General features: G+C 39.2%; 1 protein-coding gene across 4 annotated transcripts in view; it reads left to right on the top strand.

The window, feature by feature from the left end:
- The window catches only part of NCOA7 (nuclear receptor coactivator 7), a 220,889-nt gene extending 216,778 nt beyond the window's left edge, over positions 1 to 4,111 (top strand). For all 4 annotated transcript variants that reach the window (XM_069077464.1, XM_069077467.1, XM_069077465.1 and 1 more), the window contains 3 exons: positions 374 to 469; positions 853 to 926; positions 1,874 to 4,111. In XM_069077464.1, the coding sequence (XP_068933565.1) occupies positions 374 to 469; positions 853 to 926; positions 1,874 to 2,009 (306 nt within the window). In that variant the 3' untranslated portion in view covers positions 2,010 to 4,111. The remainder of the gene's footprint in view (positions 1 to 373; positions 470 to 852; positions 927 to 1,873) is intronic.
- Positions 4,112 to 19,927: the final 15,816 nt, after the last annotated feature.

Genomic DNA, 19,927 nt, shown 5'->3' with positions numbered 1-19,927 from the left:
TTGAAGCCAACAACTTTTTGTGTGTGTGTATGTCACCCAGGACTCTGCATGTAAAAAGTAGTCACTAAATGCTTCTTGAGTTAAATTTAATTAACTTGTGCAAAGTGCTCTATAAACGTTTAGTTATTACTGTTCTATGCAGGGAAAATCCCTCACAGTCATACTTGTAAAAGAGAGAAAGAACTTTGTTCTCGTAAGCCTTCAAATCTAATCAGAGAATAAAACTTGGAGTTCTTCGTTGTCAGCAGTCTGATCTCTCATCTGAGTATATGTGATGTAATGGAAAATGTTTAGAAATGGGAAGGGAAAGAAGGCAAGATAATTTGGTAGTTTTAAAAGTTGATTTTGAAAGTAATACTTTGTATTTTGACAGATTTTTGGGGCATATGCAACTCATCCGTTCAAGTTCAGTGACCATTACTACGGCACAGGAGAAACTTTCCTCTATACTTTCAGCCCGAATTTCAAGGTGACTACTTGGGGGGAAAGTGCAATGCCCTTGTTTTCTCCTGGGGACCACTGAAACAGGAAGTGTACTATAGATCAACTTGATGTAGCCCCAGTGAGGGTAGCCGTTACCAGGAACATCATTGTGGGCCCTGGCACAACAGAGCCTGTATTCCTGGAATCTCTAGGTGCCTGTTAGCGGTCAGGGTTTACCCAGAGGATTCTCTCCATGCTCAGTCACTCTAGATTTGATCCTAGCCAAAAAAGTCAAGAGCATCTTCAAGCAAATCGGTTATTCACAGTCTCCATCCTCATCCCCAAGATAACATGTTGATGGGAGTCATTTCTCAAGAATCCCTAAAATTTAAAATGTCCCCTCTTTTGTGTTTATTCTGCACATCCCAGGTATTCAAGTGGAGTGGAGAAAACTCCTATTTCATCAATGGAGATATAAGTTCTTTAGAACTTGGTGGTGGAGGGTAAGTTTTTTAAATATTTCATTTGACATGAATGACCTTTCTTTGACTCAAGTAACCAAAATGTGGGTGTCAAAAAGTTTTCGTGATTGTGTCAGATTAACTGAAATTCTAGCTTTTATTATCAGCAAGAATGAATGTTAAAATTGCATGTTATTACAAGATCTTGTTTTCATTGTACTTGTAAATTAAGAACTGTGTAGGATCCATTACTTAAAATAAATGAAAAGAAAGTTCTTTATCCATTTGTTTTCAAACTTGGTTGTTGATTGTTTTACCTCTCTTTTTAATGAAGGATCAAACTTGTATTTTCATTACTGTGTTGCGCAAGATACTGAAAGGTTACAACTTGTCTGAGGTCACACAACCAGTATATGTAATAAATAGGAACCTAAATGTTTCTGTCTCTACAAGAGCTCTATACATTATGCCACACTTCCTCTATGATAAATAAATAACAGAAAAAAGCATCAAGTAAACCAAGTGGGAATTTATATTGTTATACAAAACTTAATGGTAGAGATGTGATTGTTTTAGCCAATCATTATTATCAACCAACAAGCACTTATTAAATGCCTACTGTGTGCTAGCTACTATGCTCCAAAGGGAAAAATTAAATAGTCCTTACCCTCAAGGAGCTTACATTCCATCAGGTAAAACAATAAGTACACATATAACCAAATGCAAAATAATGCAAAAGTTCAAAAAAATAAATGCAAAAATAATTTACTGGAACTGGGGAGGGGAGGAGGCACTAGGTATTAGATAAAGAAAAAGGAGGAGGTGGCACTTAAGGTGACCTTTGAAGAAGCTAGGGATTCTAAGAGACCAAGATGAAAAAGGATTACATTCTAGGGATGGGAGAGAGCCTATGCAAAGGCCTGAAGGTAGGAGATGAAATTTTTTTTTCCAGCATGTGTTTTTTATTCTGTTTAAAACTTTTCTTCCAGTGGACGATTTGGTCTATGGTTAGACGCTGACTTATACCACGGACGAAGCAACTCCTGCAGCACTTTCAATAATGATATCCTTTCGAAGAAGGAAGACTTCATAGTTCAAGACATAGAAGTATGGACATTTGAATGAAAATCAGACTGCCTTAAAAATCAAAATAAAAAGACTGAATTCAATCAGCCCTCTTACAACTGGCTGGAAGATGAAATCCCAGCACAGGCTGCCTAATAACATCCCATAATGCTTTCTTTTGGAAACCATCCCAGAGCATGACTCCATAATGGGAAGATTCTAAAAGCTACCTGGGAGAGGCAGAAAGTGAAGCTTGAGAATGGAAGACTAGATTATTACTAGACTTTTTATTCCCACCTCCTTCAAACTTCTACAATAAAGAATCAAGATTGTTTATAGATGTATGGGTTCAAGGCAGTTTTTATTTTTGGTAACTGTGAACAAAGATACTGTGGAATTATGTGTATAGTATATGCCTTGTGTATTTATATCAATTTGCATTATCCAGACCTACAGCATCATATTGTTTGCCATGGAAAAGTTTAACTTGTTTAGAAATTCAAAATCTGCAGCACTTAAAGGGAATGTGGGATTTTTTTGAAGAGCAATTTTATTTATTGTTTTTAGTACATTGTCTGAAATGTGTTAGCAGTTTTTTCTTTTAATGTTTAAATCTTGGGTTTAAAAGAATGCCTAGATTTGTGTGCTGTTTTGGCAACAAATTCATTTGTTTATATAGTTTTATATTGATATTTTTCATTTTGCAGAGAAAATGCATTTGGTTTTAATTTTGCCCTAATTATTCTAGGGTTATTTTTTTTTTCAGCAGCATCTGACAATAATGTATACATTCCTATTAGAGACATTGACTGCCTAATTTTGAATTCTTTTTTAACTTCACTGTTGCCAACTTAACTGTCTTAGGCCAACTTGTCACTTCAGCAGTGGAAGCAATAAATGCCTTCTAGCAAGGGACCAAGACATGTGCTCCTTCATTTGGGAATGACAAGAGAAACCGACTTCTTTATGAGATGAGGCCAGTTTTAGAAATTACTGGATAAAATAAATATTGTAGGCAGGGAAAAAATACCTTTTGAGTAGAAGATAATTCTTTAGCTATTAAAAACCATGTGTTTTCATAGCAAAAGCTCCATTTTCTGGCCTGATCTACTCTCTGTCACCACCCCCAGCTTTTTCATTAAGGGACAGACTTTCTGCTCTTAAAAGAGAGAGTTGGATGACTTATGGTTTCCTTTATTTTTTTCCTCTTTACATGAAAAGTTTAAAATTAGCCCAACGATCTTTGTTTTGAGCCTTCTTTCAGTTGCCACAAGCAGTGCCAGAGGAAACCTCAGCAATTACATGAGAAACCAGAATTTTTTTTTTAAAGGGAAGAATACTCTCTTTGGCACTAGCCCCTTTTCACACCTTGAAAATGCTTTTATTCATTTTGCCAAGATAATAAAAAGCAAAGACTGTATTGTTGATCGATAGATTCTGATAAGTCCTAAAGATCATATTGGTGAAAATTTCAAAATAACCCCAAATGAGATTGGTTGGTCATAAATTAAATCTGCTTTTTAAAGATTATAATTGAAAAGTTTTGTATATATCTATATGATATAAAAATATGATTTGGAACATTTGTCTTAAGCTGGCAGCAAGTCTTCTAGATGTCCTCTCATTTATAGACACTTGAAAGTGAACAAATCAAAATGCCAAGTAGACTCCCGACAGATCAGCAAATCATTTGCTCCACACACATTCCATGCGATTTAAAACAGCTGCTATGAAATATTAAATCTGTAACCTGCGTGTGCTTTTTTTTTTTAATATGCCCAGATCCTATCCCTTCCACTTGAAATACCAATAAATACCAAATTCTGGCATATCTATTATAAACTTAGCTCAGTAGCTACTCCTAGCATCATGTATGTTGGTGAGAGGTATCAGGAATGCCTCATGATAATCACATGTGGCATTTTTACCATTTGTAAATCACCCACTGGTAAGCAAAACATTAACATTTTGCACATGTTTCACTCTTGTTATCTACAGTTTATCCCATGATACTGTATTTGCCAGTGCATAATCAAACACTGTGTTCTCTATTTAAAACAGTATTGTTCAATCAAAACTTTGTGACCCTTCATCTATGAATATTGAATATATGTAATGCAGTGCTATCCCAATATTTTCAATAAAGGAATTTATGCATTCAGTATGGCATTCATTGTGCTTGAAAATTTTTCCAACATCTTTTTCCTTTTGGAGTGGGAATAAAAAATGGGAATAAATTACCATTAATTTGGCATGACATAATCCTAGCCTAAGCAAAGAGCAAGGTAGACATTTAACATCTAAGTTTGTGTTTTTATTCTGGAATTCCCCTGTTGCCTTTGTTCTCCTCAATCACTATTCCCATTCTAATTGATATTTTCTAGTTTTTATTTAAAGACATGATATTCTCCTAACAAATTTTTTTTTCTGTTTTGATGTTCCTTCTCTGCCTCCTTTATAAACGTCCCACATCTTATCCCTAGGCATTGATGGTGAATGGACCCTAGTGTTCTATTTATTTTTCCCTTTTCTCTGAATTCAGTCAACCTAAACATTTATTAAGTGCCTACTACATGCCAGGCACTGTGCTAAGTGCCAATGATACAAAAAGAGGCAAAAGACAGTCCTTGATGTCAAGGAGCCCACAATCTAACGAAGGAAACAAGTAAACAAAAATGTATAAACTACATACAGAAAAAATACAAAATAATTAGAAAGAAGGCACTAGAATTGAATCAAGAAAGCTTTCCTATACAAGATAGGATTTTAGTTGGAATTTAAATCCAGGGAAGCTATTAGGTGGAAATGAAGAAGGAAAGATTTCCAGACATGGGGGACAGCCATAAAAAATGCCCAGAGTCAAGAGATGTCTGAGGAACAGCCAGATCATTGTCATTGGATCAACGTTTACATGGTGGAGAGAAAAGTACACAAAGACTGGAGAGGTTGAAGGGAGCTAGGTTATGAAGAGCTTGGAACACCCAACAGAAGAGTTTGTTTCTGATCCTGGAAGCAATAGGAAGCCAGCCTTTGGAGTTTATTGAGTAGGGAGTTAACACAGTTAGACCTGTACTTTAGGAACATCACTTTGGTGGCTGAATGGAGGATGAATTGGAGTGGGGAGAACTGGAGGCAAACACACACACCAAAAGGCTACTGCAGTAATCCAGGCATGAGGTGATGGAAGTCCTGCACTGGAGAGGTGGCAGTGTCAGAGGGAGAGATGGAGGTATATTCAAGAGATGTTGCAAAGGTGCAATTGGCAGACATTGGTAACAGATTGGATATGACAAGTAGAGATAGTTTAGGATGACACCTAGGTTGTAATCCTGAGGGACTGGGAGGATGGTATTGTCCTCAACAGTAATAGGGAAGTTAAAAGGTGGTGGGAGTGAGGGTGGAGTCAGGGAAGGTTAAGGGAGAAAGGTAATGAGCTCAGTTTTGGACATGTTGAGTTTAAGATGTCTTCTGGACTCCCAGTTCCAGATGTCTGAAAGGCGCAATTGGAAATTCAAGATTGGAAATCAGCAGAGATATTAGGGCAAGACAGGTAGATTTGAGAACCATCAGCATAGAGATGTTAATGAAATCCATGGGAGCTGATGAGATTGCCAAGTAAAGTAGTCTAGAAGGAGAAGAGAAGAAGGTCCAGGAAAGAACGCTGAAGGATACTACAGTTAGAGGGTGTAATCTGGAAGAGGATACATCCAAGGAGACAGAGGAAGAACAGTAAGATTAGTAGGAAGAAAATCAGAAGAGAGTGATGTCCTGAAAACCTAGAGAGAAAAGAGGATAAGGAGGAGGAAGTGATCAACTGTGTCAGAGGCTTCAGAGAGGTTGAAAAAAATTAGGATTAAAAAAGGTCATTAGGATTGGCAATTAAAAAATCACTGGTAACTTCAGAGAGAGCAGTTTCAGTGGAATCAAGAGGCCAGAAGCTAAATTGTAAGGAGTTAAGGAGAGAATGAGAGGAGATAAAAGTAAAGGCATCTACCATAGACAGTCTTTTTCAAGGACTTTAGCCACAAAGAGCAAAAGCAATATAGGACAATAGTTAGGAATGGGAAGATTAAGTGAGGGGTTTTTCAGGATGGGAGAGACATGGGCATGTTTGCAGGTAGTAGGGAATGAGCCAGTAGAGAGGAAGAGATTGAAGATAGTGACAGGGTGATGACGGTAGAGGTGGCAATCTGTTTAAGGAACAGGATGGGATGGAATCACTTGCGTGCGTAGAGGGGTTAGCCTTGGTAAGGAGTAAGACTACCTCCTCATGAGAGACAGGGGAGAAGGAAGATGAGTCAGATGATATAAGGAGAGAAAAGAGCACCCACTGAATGGCCTTGATTTTCTCTGTAAAATGGGCAACAAGCTTCTTGGCTGAAAAAGTAGGAGGAGAGGAAGCCATGGGAGGCTTGAGGAGGATGGAAAGGTTTGCAAGAGCTGCTATGGGGAGCTGATCAAAGAAGTATAGAACAATTGCTTAGCAGCAGTTAGGTCCCATTTGAGGTTGTATTATAACATAAATTTGTGGTAGACCCAGTCATGATGGTTACATGATTTTCTTCACCTTCATTCAACAGCACACAGTCAGGAGCAAAGTCAAAGGATGGTGGGAGTCATCCAGGGCTAAGGTTTGGCAGGGCATAATTGATGATATGATGGCGGGGGCAGGGGGGGGGGCGGGGAGGAGTGGTGGTAGGGAGATCTTTCTTCGCCTATTGGTGTGCTGTTAGCTGGTCTCCTAGTCCATGAATCAGTGTCTCATCTTTGTGTTTTCTGAGACAGCAGTGATTTGGGGTCAAGACCTTGTTTTTCTATGTGTCTCTATGGACAGATGTAGGAAAATAAAAACTGGAACTTAGTTGGACTGTTTAGCAGGGGAAAGTCCCAGACCGAGGGTGTTTCTATATAGTTTCCAGTTTATGGGATATTCAACCATGTGACTTATTCTACTGGACTGATACAATACTCCTTAGCTTGCTTGAGAGTAGCCTGTAAATCTGCATGGCACTAATTGAGGCTTGCTCAGTAGTTATTGATTTAAATGACTACACAGTTATTTAGTCATAGAGTAAGGTTCAGGTTGGAGAAAGGGCCTTACTACAACTCCAGATGATATTCAGCTAAGGTAGAGGGGGGCACCTCACTATCTGAAGTCTACCCAACCATATGAAAACTTGGAAAGCTCTTTCTTGAACTGTTTCCCTATCATCAAAGTCATGAATCTGATGCTGTGACAGCTACAGTTCCCCAGCACCCTCAAAATTCTCTTCGTTGTTTATTGTTCCTTCCCTTGTCAACCCCCATAACCCTCAAATGTACTCAATTTCATCATGCAAATGCAGTCATCCTATCTCGCTGAAGCAAGAGACAGAAGAGTTAAGAGGCCTCAAGAAGGCACAGACATAAATGATCCAGAGTAACACATTGACTGTAATGGTTAAGGAAAGAGCCAACTTTCATTCAGTATTCTATTAAGCCCAAGCTGTACCCCATCCAAGGGAGGGCACATGGTGGGGGGAAAAGAAGGAGTGTACAAAAGAGAAGATGAAATTAGGGCTTCTTAACATGGGGTCTGATTTTTTTTTTATTTTTGATAACTATGTTTCAGTTTAACTGGTTTTCTTTGTAATTTTATATATCTTTTTGCATTTAAAAATGTTATTTTGAAAAAGGATCAATGATGTCACCAGCTTTTTTCAGGGGTCCATGAGACAGAGGGCAGCTAGGTGGCACAGTGAGTAGAGCACTGACCCCAAAGTCAGGAGGACCTGGGTTCAGATCCAGCCTCAGACACTTGACACATACACACAAAAACTAGCAGTGTGACCTTGGGCAAGTCACTTAACCCCAATTGCCCTACCCTCACCCCTCCAAAAAGCAAAAACAAACAAACAGAAAAAAAACAAACAAAAAAAGAACCCCTGCTCTTGGGGCACAGTGAATAGAGCACTGGCCCTGGAGTCAGGAGAACCTGAGTTCAAATCTGGCCTCAGACGCTTGACACTTACTAGCTGTGTGACCTTGGGCAAGTCACTTAATTCCAATTGTCTTGCCCCCTCAAAAAAAGAACCCCTACTCTAGAGATCTATCTACTACCCTTTGTCTACCCTCAGAATGTCTCCCCATTGCCAGACAGTGTTTGGAAAAATGACTCTTAAGACACTTTTCCCTTACAGAGACCTTTCCTTTGTCATTCGAGTGGGGGCCATTTAAGTCAGGGTCACTCATGCATGCCAGAGGTGTACTTGTAAGCAAGTACCCCACCATCCTGTTAATCAGTTAGACTCTTCCCCTTTATCAGTATGGAACAGTCCCAGCACTATGCTACTCTAAGGGAAGAAAAATGTTTGGAGGGCTAATTCCTTTCCTGTGGCTTCTGTCACATGGCCCTCATTAACGTCTTTCTGGCTTGACAGTTTATAGCTTCCTTTCTCCAAGGACTCTGCGATTTTAATTGCTTTGTATATGCTATCTTTTCAGAGTAGATGATATCCTTCCCCGGATACACATATGATTTTGGGGAGAGAAGCAACTCTGGAGGGAGAAAAGGTCCTTTGTTCTAAGAAACCCTTTCAACCTTGAGAAAGTGCCCAAGCTGACGAATTCTGTTTTATTCTATCCTCTAGAATAGTGGTCTACAAACATTTTTGATGCCACACCCATATAAGTAATAACATTCTCAGCACACACTTTATTATATATGTACATATATTCACACAGACACATACACATGTACATATAGAAATGTGTATATATACATGCTTATATATAGACATACGTGGCTTTGTATTTATTATTATATACAGGACATATTTCTGGATACTCTTTTCTAAGATCAAGAAAAAGCAAACATAAAAGTGATTGAAGTTTGACTAGAAAGGACATGTACTTGAGATACCATGTACTCACAGTCACATGGAGGCCAGGATGAGGTAATGAACAGATTAGAACAGCCTGATTAGGGTGTAGGGGTGGACTGCTCCATTTTGTACATCCCACTGAATGTGGAGCTCCTCCAGTTCCACAACCGCTCAGCAAAGTCACAATGACCAGAAGCAGTGCCCTCCCCTCTCACCATCCCCCGCAAAAAAAAGCTTCCACCAAGTCACCTAGAATCAGAAATGATGATTCTGAGCTCGCTTCATGTGGAAGTTGGCCGGTGTTATAGAATGTAAGCTACCTGAGGGCAGGCGCTGTCTTGATTATTATCTTTGTATTACAGTGTTCAGTCCATAGATCAGTCCATAATTCAGTTGTTTTTGTAATTTCTGATTCTTTGTAACCCCATTTGGGGTTTACTTGGCAAAGATACAGGACTGGTTTGCCATTTCCTGCTTCAGCTCGTTTTACAGATGAGGAAACTGAGGCAAACAGGGTTAAGTGACTTGCCCAGGGTCACATAGCTAGTAAGTGTCTGAAGCCAGATTTGAACTCAGGAAGATGAGTCTTCCTGACTCCAGACCCACAACTCTATCCACTGTGCCACCTAGCTGCCTCTAATAAATGCTTGTTAAATTGAATTTATGTGTATATATATATATATATATGTACATATATACACATACATATTTGCACACATATAAAATGTATATGTATATTTGTAAACCCTTTCTCTATTGTATATAGCCCTTACCTGTGTTCTGTTTGGAAATGAGTGACTATAAACACCAAAAAATAATGAGTTTAACACCCTGTTCATAAAAGACAGTGTGAAATCACATCAGCAGAGCCAAATAAAAACACACCTGAACTGGGCTCTGATTTTCAAAATTTTATTCCTTTCAACCATCAGTAGCTACTCCACAATCAGCTACTCCACTACCATTCCTCAACCCCTAATCACACCCTTTCAATTCCCACCAGGAATTATTCTTTCAAAGCCACTGGGATCCCTACCTTGTCATAAAAATTACTGATTTCAGCTGTCTAAAAAGGTAATGTTATTAGAGAGCGAGGAGTGGCAGAAGGAAAAGGGAGGGAGAGGAACCCTTGGTGACTAAGGGGAGAGCAGGACCAGGAAAAACCTAGCTATCACCCTACCTCACTGACACACCTCCTCTCTCCTTCTCACAAATGAGACACAACTCCTTAGCTCTCTGTTGCTGCTGCAAATCGGGCTGGTGTCTGCATTTCTTGGCCAAAGGATTTGGTGCAGAAATTTAATCTTATAGGGCCATCCCACCCCCATTCCCTGCCAGTGAGTCTCTACATATTTAGGGACTCTACTGAGAAGGTGAGGGTGAGACTCCTATAAAAATTCTTGACATGAATCAGAAGGAGCTGAATTATACACATCTCCCTCCTGCCCCTAAACCTTCTTTTACTTCTAAAAAGAAATGGGAGTATCCCCTTTATTCCCACTTCTGACATTTGAAATTTTCATAGGAAAAAGTGGTTCAGCCAGACTTTCCTAGCTCTTCATGACTAACCCCATGACAATAGCTCTCACAACTGATAAAAAAAACCCCACAGGCTTTCAGGCCCCTGGGCCAGAGGCCTCTTACTCAACCATGTCCCACACCAACACACAATTTCTCCCAAGAAAATAAGATGCTGAAGAATTTGGGATTTGTGCCAGATCATCTCTATCCTGGTTCCAGCTTACCCTCCTACCATTCTTTCTTCCCTAAAGATGAAGCACTGTTTTTGGCATTCGCTTCAGACAATTTCTAACTTGAGGAAGGTGAAGATACTGGCCTACCAACGCTTTTTTTGGCCTTTTTTGGGGGGCATTGGGCCTTATTAAAATGGGCACAAAAATGGCTAAAGCCACAGCCTCAATGTCCAATATAATACCTTATGAACCCACTTAAGATTTCTGCCCCCTTCCTCCAGTCTTGAAGATGACTTGCTGCTACCCCCTACTGGATTCTAGGTGCTCCAGCTTCTTCCATCTGAATTAGGGACCAGAACCACAAGATCACCAACAAGACAGAATTCAGGCTCCTCTCTTTTTTGGTCCCCCAGCTCCTTGGAAACAAGAACACATAGCACCCCAATAGGTATTCCTAAAACTGGCGGCTACAACACACTACAGGAAAAAAAAAAGTGAAACAATGTCTTAGGTCTTTGTATTCAGTACCTCAATCTTCTGTTTATACATAACAAGAATTACATATAACTTTCTCTTGGCTCCCTCCTTGGATGTCTGACTCAGTCTCCTCTTCCTGTCCACCCTCCAGGGTTTGATACCCCATTGTCGGAGCTATGTATTATTTCAGTTATTGGTGTTTAGCCAATAGGTTTGGCAAAGCTCTAGATATTTCAGTTCTTCCAGAATTTACTTCCCCAAACCTTACCTCTGGATCTATAAGCTTCCAGATTCAATAGAAACACCAGATTTTATGATCCGGGGACAGTTCAGGTCCCAAGGAATTCCTTGGAGTGTCATATTTTTCTCCCCTTAACAGCTAACATGTATGTCCAACATAATTGCAGCACCTTCTCTCCATTGATTATCTTCAGTTTATCTGGTGCATCTTGTTTGTAAACAGTCGTTTCCGTGTGGCTTCCCCCCTTACAGTGGGAGGTCCTTGAGAGCTGGCAGTGTTCTTTACGTGTCTTTGTATCCTCAGCATTAGCACAATGCCTGGCAGAATAGTAGGTGCTTAATAAATGCTTGTTGATTTGACTTGACTTTATGCTTTATGGTTTAATGCTCTGAGGTTTGCAAAGTACTTTACAAATTTTGTCTCATTTGCTGGCTCCCTACTGCTTTCATCTCACTACTATTATCTGTGTTGCCATATATAGCTTGTGGAAGAGAGCATAACATTTTTCTCTTCTCCTTTGCATGGTTCTCTGAAAATAACATCTAACTTTCAAGCATATTTTTAACAGATTTATTCCTATACATTATAGGTAATTATATGTGGGGCTCATGGAATGGCTGGGAGGATACTATTAAAAAAAAAAGAGGGACATTTGCAAGGCTACAATAGTTTTGTGTAATACCTGATCTCTGTGGCATAGCTTCCCAGAGTAAGGGAATGATAGTTCCAATGTGCTTTCCCCTGGTCAGACTGAAATACAGAGGCTCATGGTGAGTTCTAGGAGTCACATTTTAGGAAGGACACTGACAAGCTAGAGATTTTCCAGAGAAGGGCAACCAAGGTGATGAAGGGCCTTGAATTCATGTTATACAAGGATTAGTTGAAGGAAATGGGCATGATTAACTTGGAGAAGAGAAAACTCGGGGTTGGGGGTGGAGGGGGGTGATACCGTGTTTCCCCGATTATAAGACCAATCCAGAAAATAAGCCCTCCCCTTACTGTGTAAGATTCCTCTAAAATAAGCCCTCCCCCGAAAATAAGCCCTATTGAGATTGCTACTGTAGTGAAGGTGATCCCCTGCGCTACACGCTACATTACGGTACCCTCTGTATGCACCGCCCCCCCCCTGTGAAACGCACGCCGCGCTCCGAGCTGCATCCAATCAGAGCTGCAGCAGTGAGAGCGTCATCCTGTTCTTCCCCAGTGATTTGCTTATTGAATAAAGGTACATTTTTTTTGTTCACATTTACCTGTTTATTAAAATTGCTGTCAATGTTCATTAAAATAAGCCCTCCCCTGAAAATAAGCCCTCTGGTGTTTTTCTGTCCAAAAAATTAATAAGACAGTGTCTTATTATCGGGGAAACACGGTAGCTACCTGTCTTCCAGTACTGGAAAGGCTATCATTTGAAGGAGAGGTTTGCATTAATCTGCTTAGCCCAAAAGGGTAGAATTTGGAGCAATGGGTGGAATTTGCTAAGAGGCTAATTTAGACCTAATGGCAGGAAATACTTCTCAATGATGATTTAGATGGCATCTACATTCATTCAGTAATTATTTGAAGTTTAAAATTAAAATCTTAAAGCTTTAAAATTTGCAAAGCATTTTTCCTTTTGAACTGACAACAAGCTTGTGAGGGAAGAACACCAACTGTTAGAAGTTCCATTTTATAGAGGGATAAACAGAGGCTCAGAGAGATTAAATGAATTGTCCTGTCACATAGCTATTCCAAGTCTGAGAGCAAGAGAGAGACAGGGGAGAGGAACCAAGATGGTGGAGCAGAAGCAGGGTCCTGCTTGAGCTCTCTCCCCAAACCACTCAAAATACCTGTAAAAAATGACTCTAAGAAAATTCTAGAGCAGCAGAAACCACAACATAAAAGAGTGAAACAGATTTCCAACCCAAGACCAACAGGAAGGGTCTATTAAATCCAGCTCAGAGCAGAGTGCAGCCCAGTATAGGTCCTGCGGGCACAGATGGGACTGGAGCAGGCCTCAGGGTGCTGAATCATTGGCAGCTGAGGCGGCCTCCAGACTTCTCAGCCCACAAACGCCAAAGACAACTTCAAAGGTCAGTGGGAAAGAGACAGGATATGAAGCTTGTTTTCCCAGATTTCAAGTTCAGCTTTCATCTGCTACATCATACTCCTCTGTGGGAATTGCTATGAGAAATTTTGGGTAAGAAAGTGTCCCTGTATTCATGGAGTTTATGAGAAGCACTATGTGAGAAGTACTATATGAGAAGTAATAGAATTTAGTTCTTCCCTTTACCTACCATCCCTGGAGAGACACTCCCTGTGAACAAAAGTGACCTTATCCTATCAGACAATCCACTAGCTTCTTACTACATCAACTTTACTCCAAGTCAGTGTCAAATTCCTCCATCGATCAAGACACAAACCCTTGGTGGAGAATTCCCCTCAGATATTAGATGTGAGAGGTTTTTAAGTTTTATTTAGAGAAAATGAAAGATAGCCAACATCAATAGGATTTAGACTAAAGGTCAAGAAGAGCTAGGAGACAACTTATTTCTGAGAAACCTTTTATCTGTCTGACAGGTTGTATTTCCTCCTCTTATGACGAGGCTCAGTATCTTTCTGTTCCTGTTGTTGCTAAGTCATTTTTCAGTCACATCCAACTCTTCATGATCCTTCTGTGGGGTTTTCTTGACAAAGATACTGGAGTGACTTGTCATTACCTTCTTCAGCTTATTTTATTGATGAGGCAACTGAGGCAAACAGGATTAAGTAACTTGCCCAGGGTCACAGAGCTAGTAACTCTCTGAGGTCAGATCTGATCTCAGGTCTTGTTGACTCCAGGCCCAGCACTTAACTTCTACCTCTTTCTAAAGTTATGATGTCTTCTGATTATAACTATAATGCCTAGGTAGCCTTCCCTTTGGGGAATCTCTGTTGTAGCTACTTGATCTTCTTCTACACATTTTCATAAAGCACAGTTCAATTTGTTGACACAGAGTTCAATTTTTTTTTTTTAAGCAATCGGGGTTAAGTAACTTGCTCAAGGTTACACGGCCAGTTATTTCTGGGTGTGGTGCTGAGTATCTGAGCCCAGATTTGATCCCCAGGTCATCAGGACACTGGAGCTACTGCTCTTACTCGCTGAGCCACCTGGCCACCCTTCAGAGTCCAATTTTTTGTTGCAAAGTGTAATGTTAATGGGAAAATAAGATATTCCCACCCATTAATAGGTCTCATGTGAAGCCTATTGGGGAAGGGACTTGCCTAAGGAAGAGCTTGCTTAGGGGGAGGCTTGCTTGTAGGAAGGCTTCCACACCTTTTGGCATTAAGTTGATTAGGCACTGAGTCAGGAGGGTTGTGATGTCTTCTGGCGCTGAGGAGTATATATGTACTCTGAGTTGGTATTTTGCTTTGGGGGTTTGCTTATGGGAAGGGCCTTGTCAGTCCCTGGAGAAGACTCTGATGTTCAGACCCCCAACTGTTGAGATGTAAAGGCTCTCTCTATCCAGTGGTGTATGTGAAGTGTATAGCAATATTGCTTTGATTCAGGCAGTCAGAGCCCTGTCTGTGGGTCTTTATGCTAATTTCTCTGACGTTCAGGGTGGTGACCTTTCCCCTGAACTAGTGAATGTAATTAAAAGTAGGATTGTTAACCCCTTTTTGAGAAATCTTTCCTAGAAAAGCCAATCAAAGAAGCTGTGCCAGTAGACCATCCTGGGTATGCTAAGGTGCTTGCTGTTATACAAGGCTTTGTTAGATATAGCTTCATTCTCCATCTCCTACTGATTCAGCTAAATAGTTACCTAATGCAACTTACTTTGGAGTAACTTCAGCTACTTTGCAATTAACACGGTTTCTCCTAGGAGATGACATTCTAGATTCTTGCTCTGGATCCCTTCCCTTCACTCCCAAAGCAAAACATGGATTGTTTCCCCTCTGAGCTGTAGTTGACAGGAGTTCTTTATAAAAAAAAATGTCATTCTCCAAAGTTCCACCTCAGTTGCTAAATTCTTGAGTCCTAGTCTGTTCCCTATGGAGGATTAGAAAAACTGAAGACCTCAGGCAGGTATTGCTGATATGGATAAGGGACAAGACAAAAAAAGCCCTCTAAAGATATTAAAGACATCACCTAATAACTAATATAAAATAAAACAGAATATAAATAACATAATGATCTAATATAATGTAATATTTTAAAACATTGTACAATGCATAAACTATTACATAATAAAATTTTAAAAAATTGCTTATCAGATCTATTAACAAAAGAAAAATTTGTGATGGAACAAGGGATAGAGAGGGTTGCAGAAGATAAAATGGATATTTTTGACTGAGTGAAATTGTAAAGCTTTTTACAAAAATAAACCCAAAAAAGCTAAGATTAAAAGAGAAACAATTAAGTGGGAAAACATTTTGCATCAAATTTCTCCGATAAAGACTTCATTTCCACACTATATAAGATACTTATTTAAATGTATGAGAATAACAGCCATTCTCCATTTGATGAATGGTCTAAGGATATGAATAAGTATTTCTCAAAGGACAAATAACAAGTTATCTATAAACATTAAAAAATGCCCCAGACTAATTAGATTACTAATTAGAGAAATGCAAATAAAAGCAATTCTGAGATTCTACCTCATATCAATCAAATGGTCAGGGGTGACAAAAAAGGAAAATGAGAAATGCTGGAGGTACAATGGGAAAACGGGCACATTGATGAATTGTGCTGGATGTATGAATGGGCACAACTCTTCTGGAAAGCAATTTGTAATTATTAACAAAAAGTTACTAAACAATTTATGCCCTTTGATCTACCAATATCACTTCTAGACCTATTCCTACCTCTTCCCTCCCCCCAAATAAAGACCAAAGAAATGGGAAAAGGTCCTTTGAATACAAAAATATTTATACTTGTTCTTTTTTGTGGTGACAAAAAAACTCAGAAACCAAAAGGATGCTCATCAATTAAAGAATGCCTAAATAAGTTTAGGTATATGAATGTAATGGAATACTATTGTAATCTAAGAAATGAGGAAATAGATGATTTTCTAAAAGATAAGAAAAGATTTATATGAACTGGTTATAGTATCAATTTTACAAAATCAGACAATTTTGGAGGCTTATAAGTTGATGAAAAATTAAATGAACAGAACTAGGAGAAGGGAATAAAGGAAGGCTGAAGGGAGTAAGTATTTATAGTGCCTACTATGTGACAAGCACTTTACAATTATTATTTAATTTGATCCTCACAACAACTTTGTGAGTAGGTACAGTTATTATCACAATTTTACAGATGGGGAAACTGAGGCAACCAGAGGTTAAATGATTTTCCCAGAGTCACACAGTTAAGTTTCTGAGGTCACATTTGAACTCAGGTCTTCCTGAATTCAAGGCATAGCACTTAATGTGTTGTACCACCTAGCTACCTTAAGAAACAAATTAGGGATGGCTAGGTGGCACAGTAAATAGAGCACCAGCCCTGGAGTCAGGAGGACCTGAGTTCAAATCCAGCCTCAGATATTTAACACTTACTATCTGTGTGACCTTGGGCAAGTCACTTAACCCCAATTGCTCTGCCTTCCCCACTCCAAAAAAGCAACAACAACAACAACAACAAAAAGAAACAAATTAATTATACACTAACAATATTGTAAAGACAAAAAACTTTGTAACCTGTAAAAGTTATGATCAATGCAATGACCATCCATGATTCCAAAGGACTAATGATGTAACATACTATTATGTTATATATGTCATATATATATATGACAGAGAGGTGATAGATTTAGGTACAGGATAAAACATATTTTTGTACACAACCAATGACAGAATTTGCTTGACTATAGTATTTGTTAAAAGAAATTTGTTTTTCTTTCCCCTTTTTTTTCCAGTGGTGTGGAAGATGGGAGGAAGAGAAAATAAATTTATTTCAATTAAAAAAAATTTTTAATGGAGATGTAGAGGAGGGCAACAGATATTGAATGCTACCTGCGCTTTCAGATGAGGTTGCGGTATTATTAGTTTTGCTTGATTGCTTTACTTTGTTCCAGAAGACAAGTGGTGGACATAATCTGTGAATGTTCATAATATAAAAATAAAACACATAAACAAAAAATTTTAATGGCTAATATGGAAATTCTTCAATGGCCAAAATGTGCCATCAAGGCATTGCTATTGACAAATATGCATAATCAAGATGGGAATTAGGCTGCAAATTATTTGAGGGCAGGAACTAGTTGGGGTTTTTTTTCCATTCTTTGTATCCCCAGTACTTAGACAGTGCCTGGGGCATAGTAGTTGCTTATAAATACTTTCTACTTGGTTTGAATGTGGTCTTTATAGGTGGAGAACTCAGACCTAGCCTCCTTGGATAACCTATTATCTATCTCAAATTCATTTGCAGTTAAACCAGAGAGCTTCTTGAAAGGCTCTGAAGAAGGCAGTAAACTTAAATAATGGAGTTATTAATAAGAAAAGGCTTTGATCTCCAGATACGGCATAGGGATCAAAACTGAAGTTTCTCAGAACATTGTAATGGTTTTCAATTGCTTCTCAAATAAAATGAAAGCTCTTAAACTAATTTTCAAGATGCCCAAGCATTTAGCGTACTCTCACCTAACTCTTATTTGATTTCCTCTTACATGAAACTCTAACAACCTCACCCAGTTTTCCATGTTCCTGTGTATGACACACCCTCTTTCCTGGCATATCAAATTTCCTCTCATTTTAGCAAAGATAGATTGTGTCTCTAGCCAATCTTCAAAATACTGCTCGATACCCACCTCCTCTTGGAACCATTCCCAGATTAACCCAAAGAGGAAGAAATTAACTAGAGGGGCTTCCAGGATGGGGTCATCAGAGTTTGCTCCCTGGTATAAGTAATTTTGCTTTCCCCAAGGCCCATCAAGATCAAGTGCTCTCTGAATTGAAAGGATTGGACTAGTTAATTAATTTCTAAGTTCTCTTAAACCTCTGAACCCAATGATCACTGGAACTTGATTTTGATGGTGCTCTTTCTGTTACATTGCTCAGTCCCAGCTATTTCTTTCCTCCCATTTCAGGAACTACAAAAGCTCAAGTCAGCTGTTTAACTGGGACAAGACCAAGGAAACACTCCAAAGATTCTCAGATCTTCTCATCCAGCTCTAAGCTCTCTGGTGACTTCCAATCTTCTATCTCCAACTGCCTATTAGAGATCTTAAATTCAACATATCCAAAACTCAACTCATTCGCTCTTTCAACTCTCCCCTCTTCCTCACTTCCCTATTACTGTTGAGGGTACCACCATTCTTCCAGTGTAACATAGGTGTCCTCCTTAACACCTTGTTCTCTGTACCTCCCCCCCATTTCCAATCTATTGCCATAACCTATCAATTTTGCCTTCTTCCATAGGTCCTCCTTCTCTTCTCTGACACTGCTACCACTACGGTGTAGGCCCTTATCACCTTACCTTCTTGTCTAGACTATTACGATATCCTGCTGGTTAGTCCCTCTACTATATGTCTCTGCCCTCTCCAGTTCATCCTCCATGCAACTGTCAAAGTGATTTTCCTAAAGAGCATATAAAGAGCGTATTGCCCCCCTCTCCATGTCAATAAATTCCCTATTACCATCAGGATCAAATAGAAAATCCTCTATTTGGCGCTCAAAGCCTTTCAGAATGTGCACCTGCTCCACCTTTCCAATGTTCTTATACCTTAAACCTTCCCAACCCTACATACTCCAAAATCCAATGACACTGAAGACCATGCCATTCCTCAAAGAAAACATTCCTTCTCCTGACTCCAGGCATTTTCACTGACTGTCTTCTGCCCACAGAGTTCTCCTTCTCATTTCTCCAGCTTCATTCAAATCCCAGCTAAAATCTCACCTTCTACAAAGAAGGTTTTCCTGATCCTGTTTAATCCTAACGCCTTCCCGCTGTTTATCATCTCAAATTTATCCTGTATGGGTCTTGTTTGGACATAGTTATCTGCACAATTCCCTCCATTAAGCTATAAGGTCCTTGAGGATGGATGCTGTCTTTTATGTTTCTTTGTATCTCAGTAGCACATGGCACACAGTAGGTGCTTAATAAATGTTTTTTCGACTGACATGCCCTTTGTGGTGTGAATGACCTACCTTTTTTTGTGTTAGGCTTCTACAGTAGTTGTATGTTCCTTCTGTAGGTAGCAGCCATACCTTACAGAACAGAGGAAAGGAATTCAAAATTTGAGGCCTCTGCTCACATGTATGCTACTGAGAGACCACAGTCAAGAGACCCAGATTCTACTCTAAGTCTTCCGCTAATAATTACAAATTGGCATTGATATAATGCTCTAAGGTTTACAGAGTGCTTTGCCCATATCACCTTATTTGAGGTAACAAATGTGTCATATAGTTGCTATGGGTATTATTATTCCCATTTTATGGATAAAAAAACCGGGGCTCAGAAAAGTCAAGTCATTTGCTTAGGATTATACAAAGCTGTTAAGTGTCAGAGAAAGCCAGGGTTTAAACCAAAGTCTTCTTGACTCCAAGTTCAGCACATCATCTCCTCTGTCAAGGTATTTATTTCATACTTGTTAAACTACACTACAAATTATGCAACATGGAAACAGATGTCTTTCAAAAAAAATCTGTGTTTGCTAGGATCTTGGAAAATGTTTCATATAATATCCAAGTGAAAGAAGGGATGGTTAGAGGTTTTAGATGTTCCTTTTATGTGGGTAACATACTGAGTGC

This window comes from Petaurus breviceps, unplaced genomic scaffold (genome assembly GCF_028583685.1).
Source record: "Petaurus breviceps papuanus isolate PSGF00001 unplaced genomic scaffold, PetGlider_PUasm1.0 90977, whole genome shotgun sequence".
NCBI lineage: Eukaryota > Metazoa > Chordata > Mammalia > Diprotodontia > Petauridae > Petaurus > Petaurus breviceps.
This window is presented reverse-complemented; position numbering and strand designations above follow the sequence as displayed.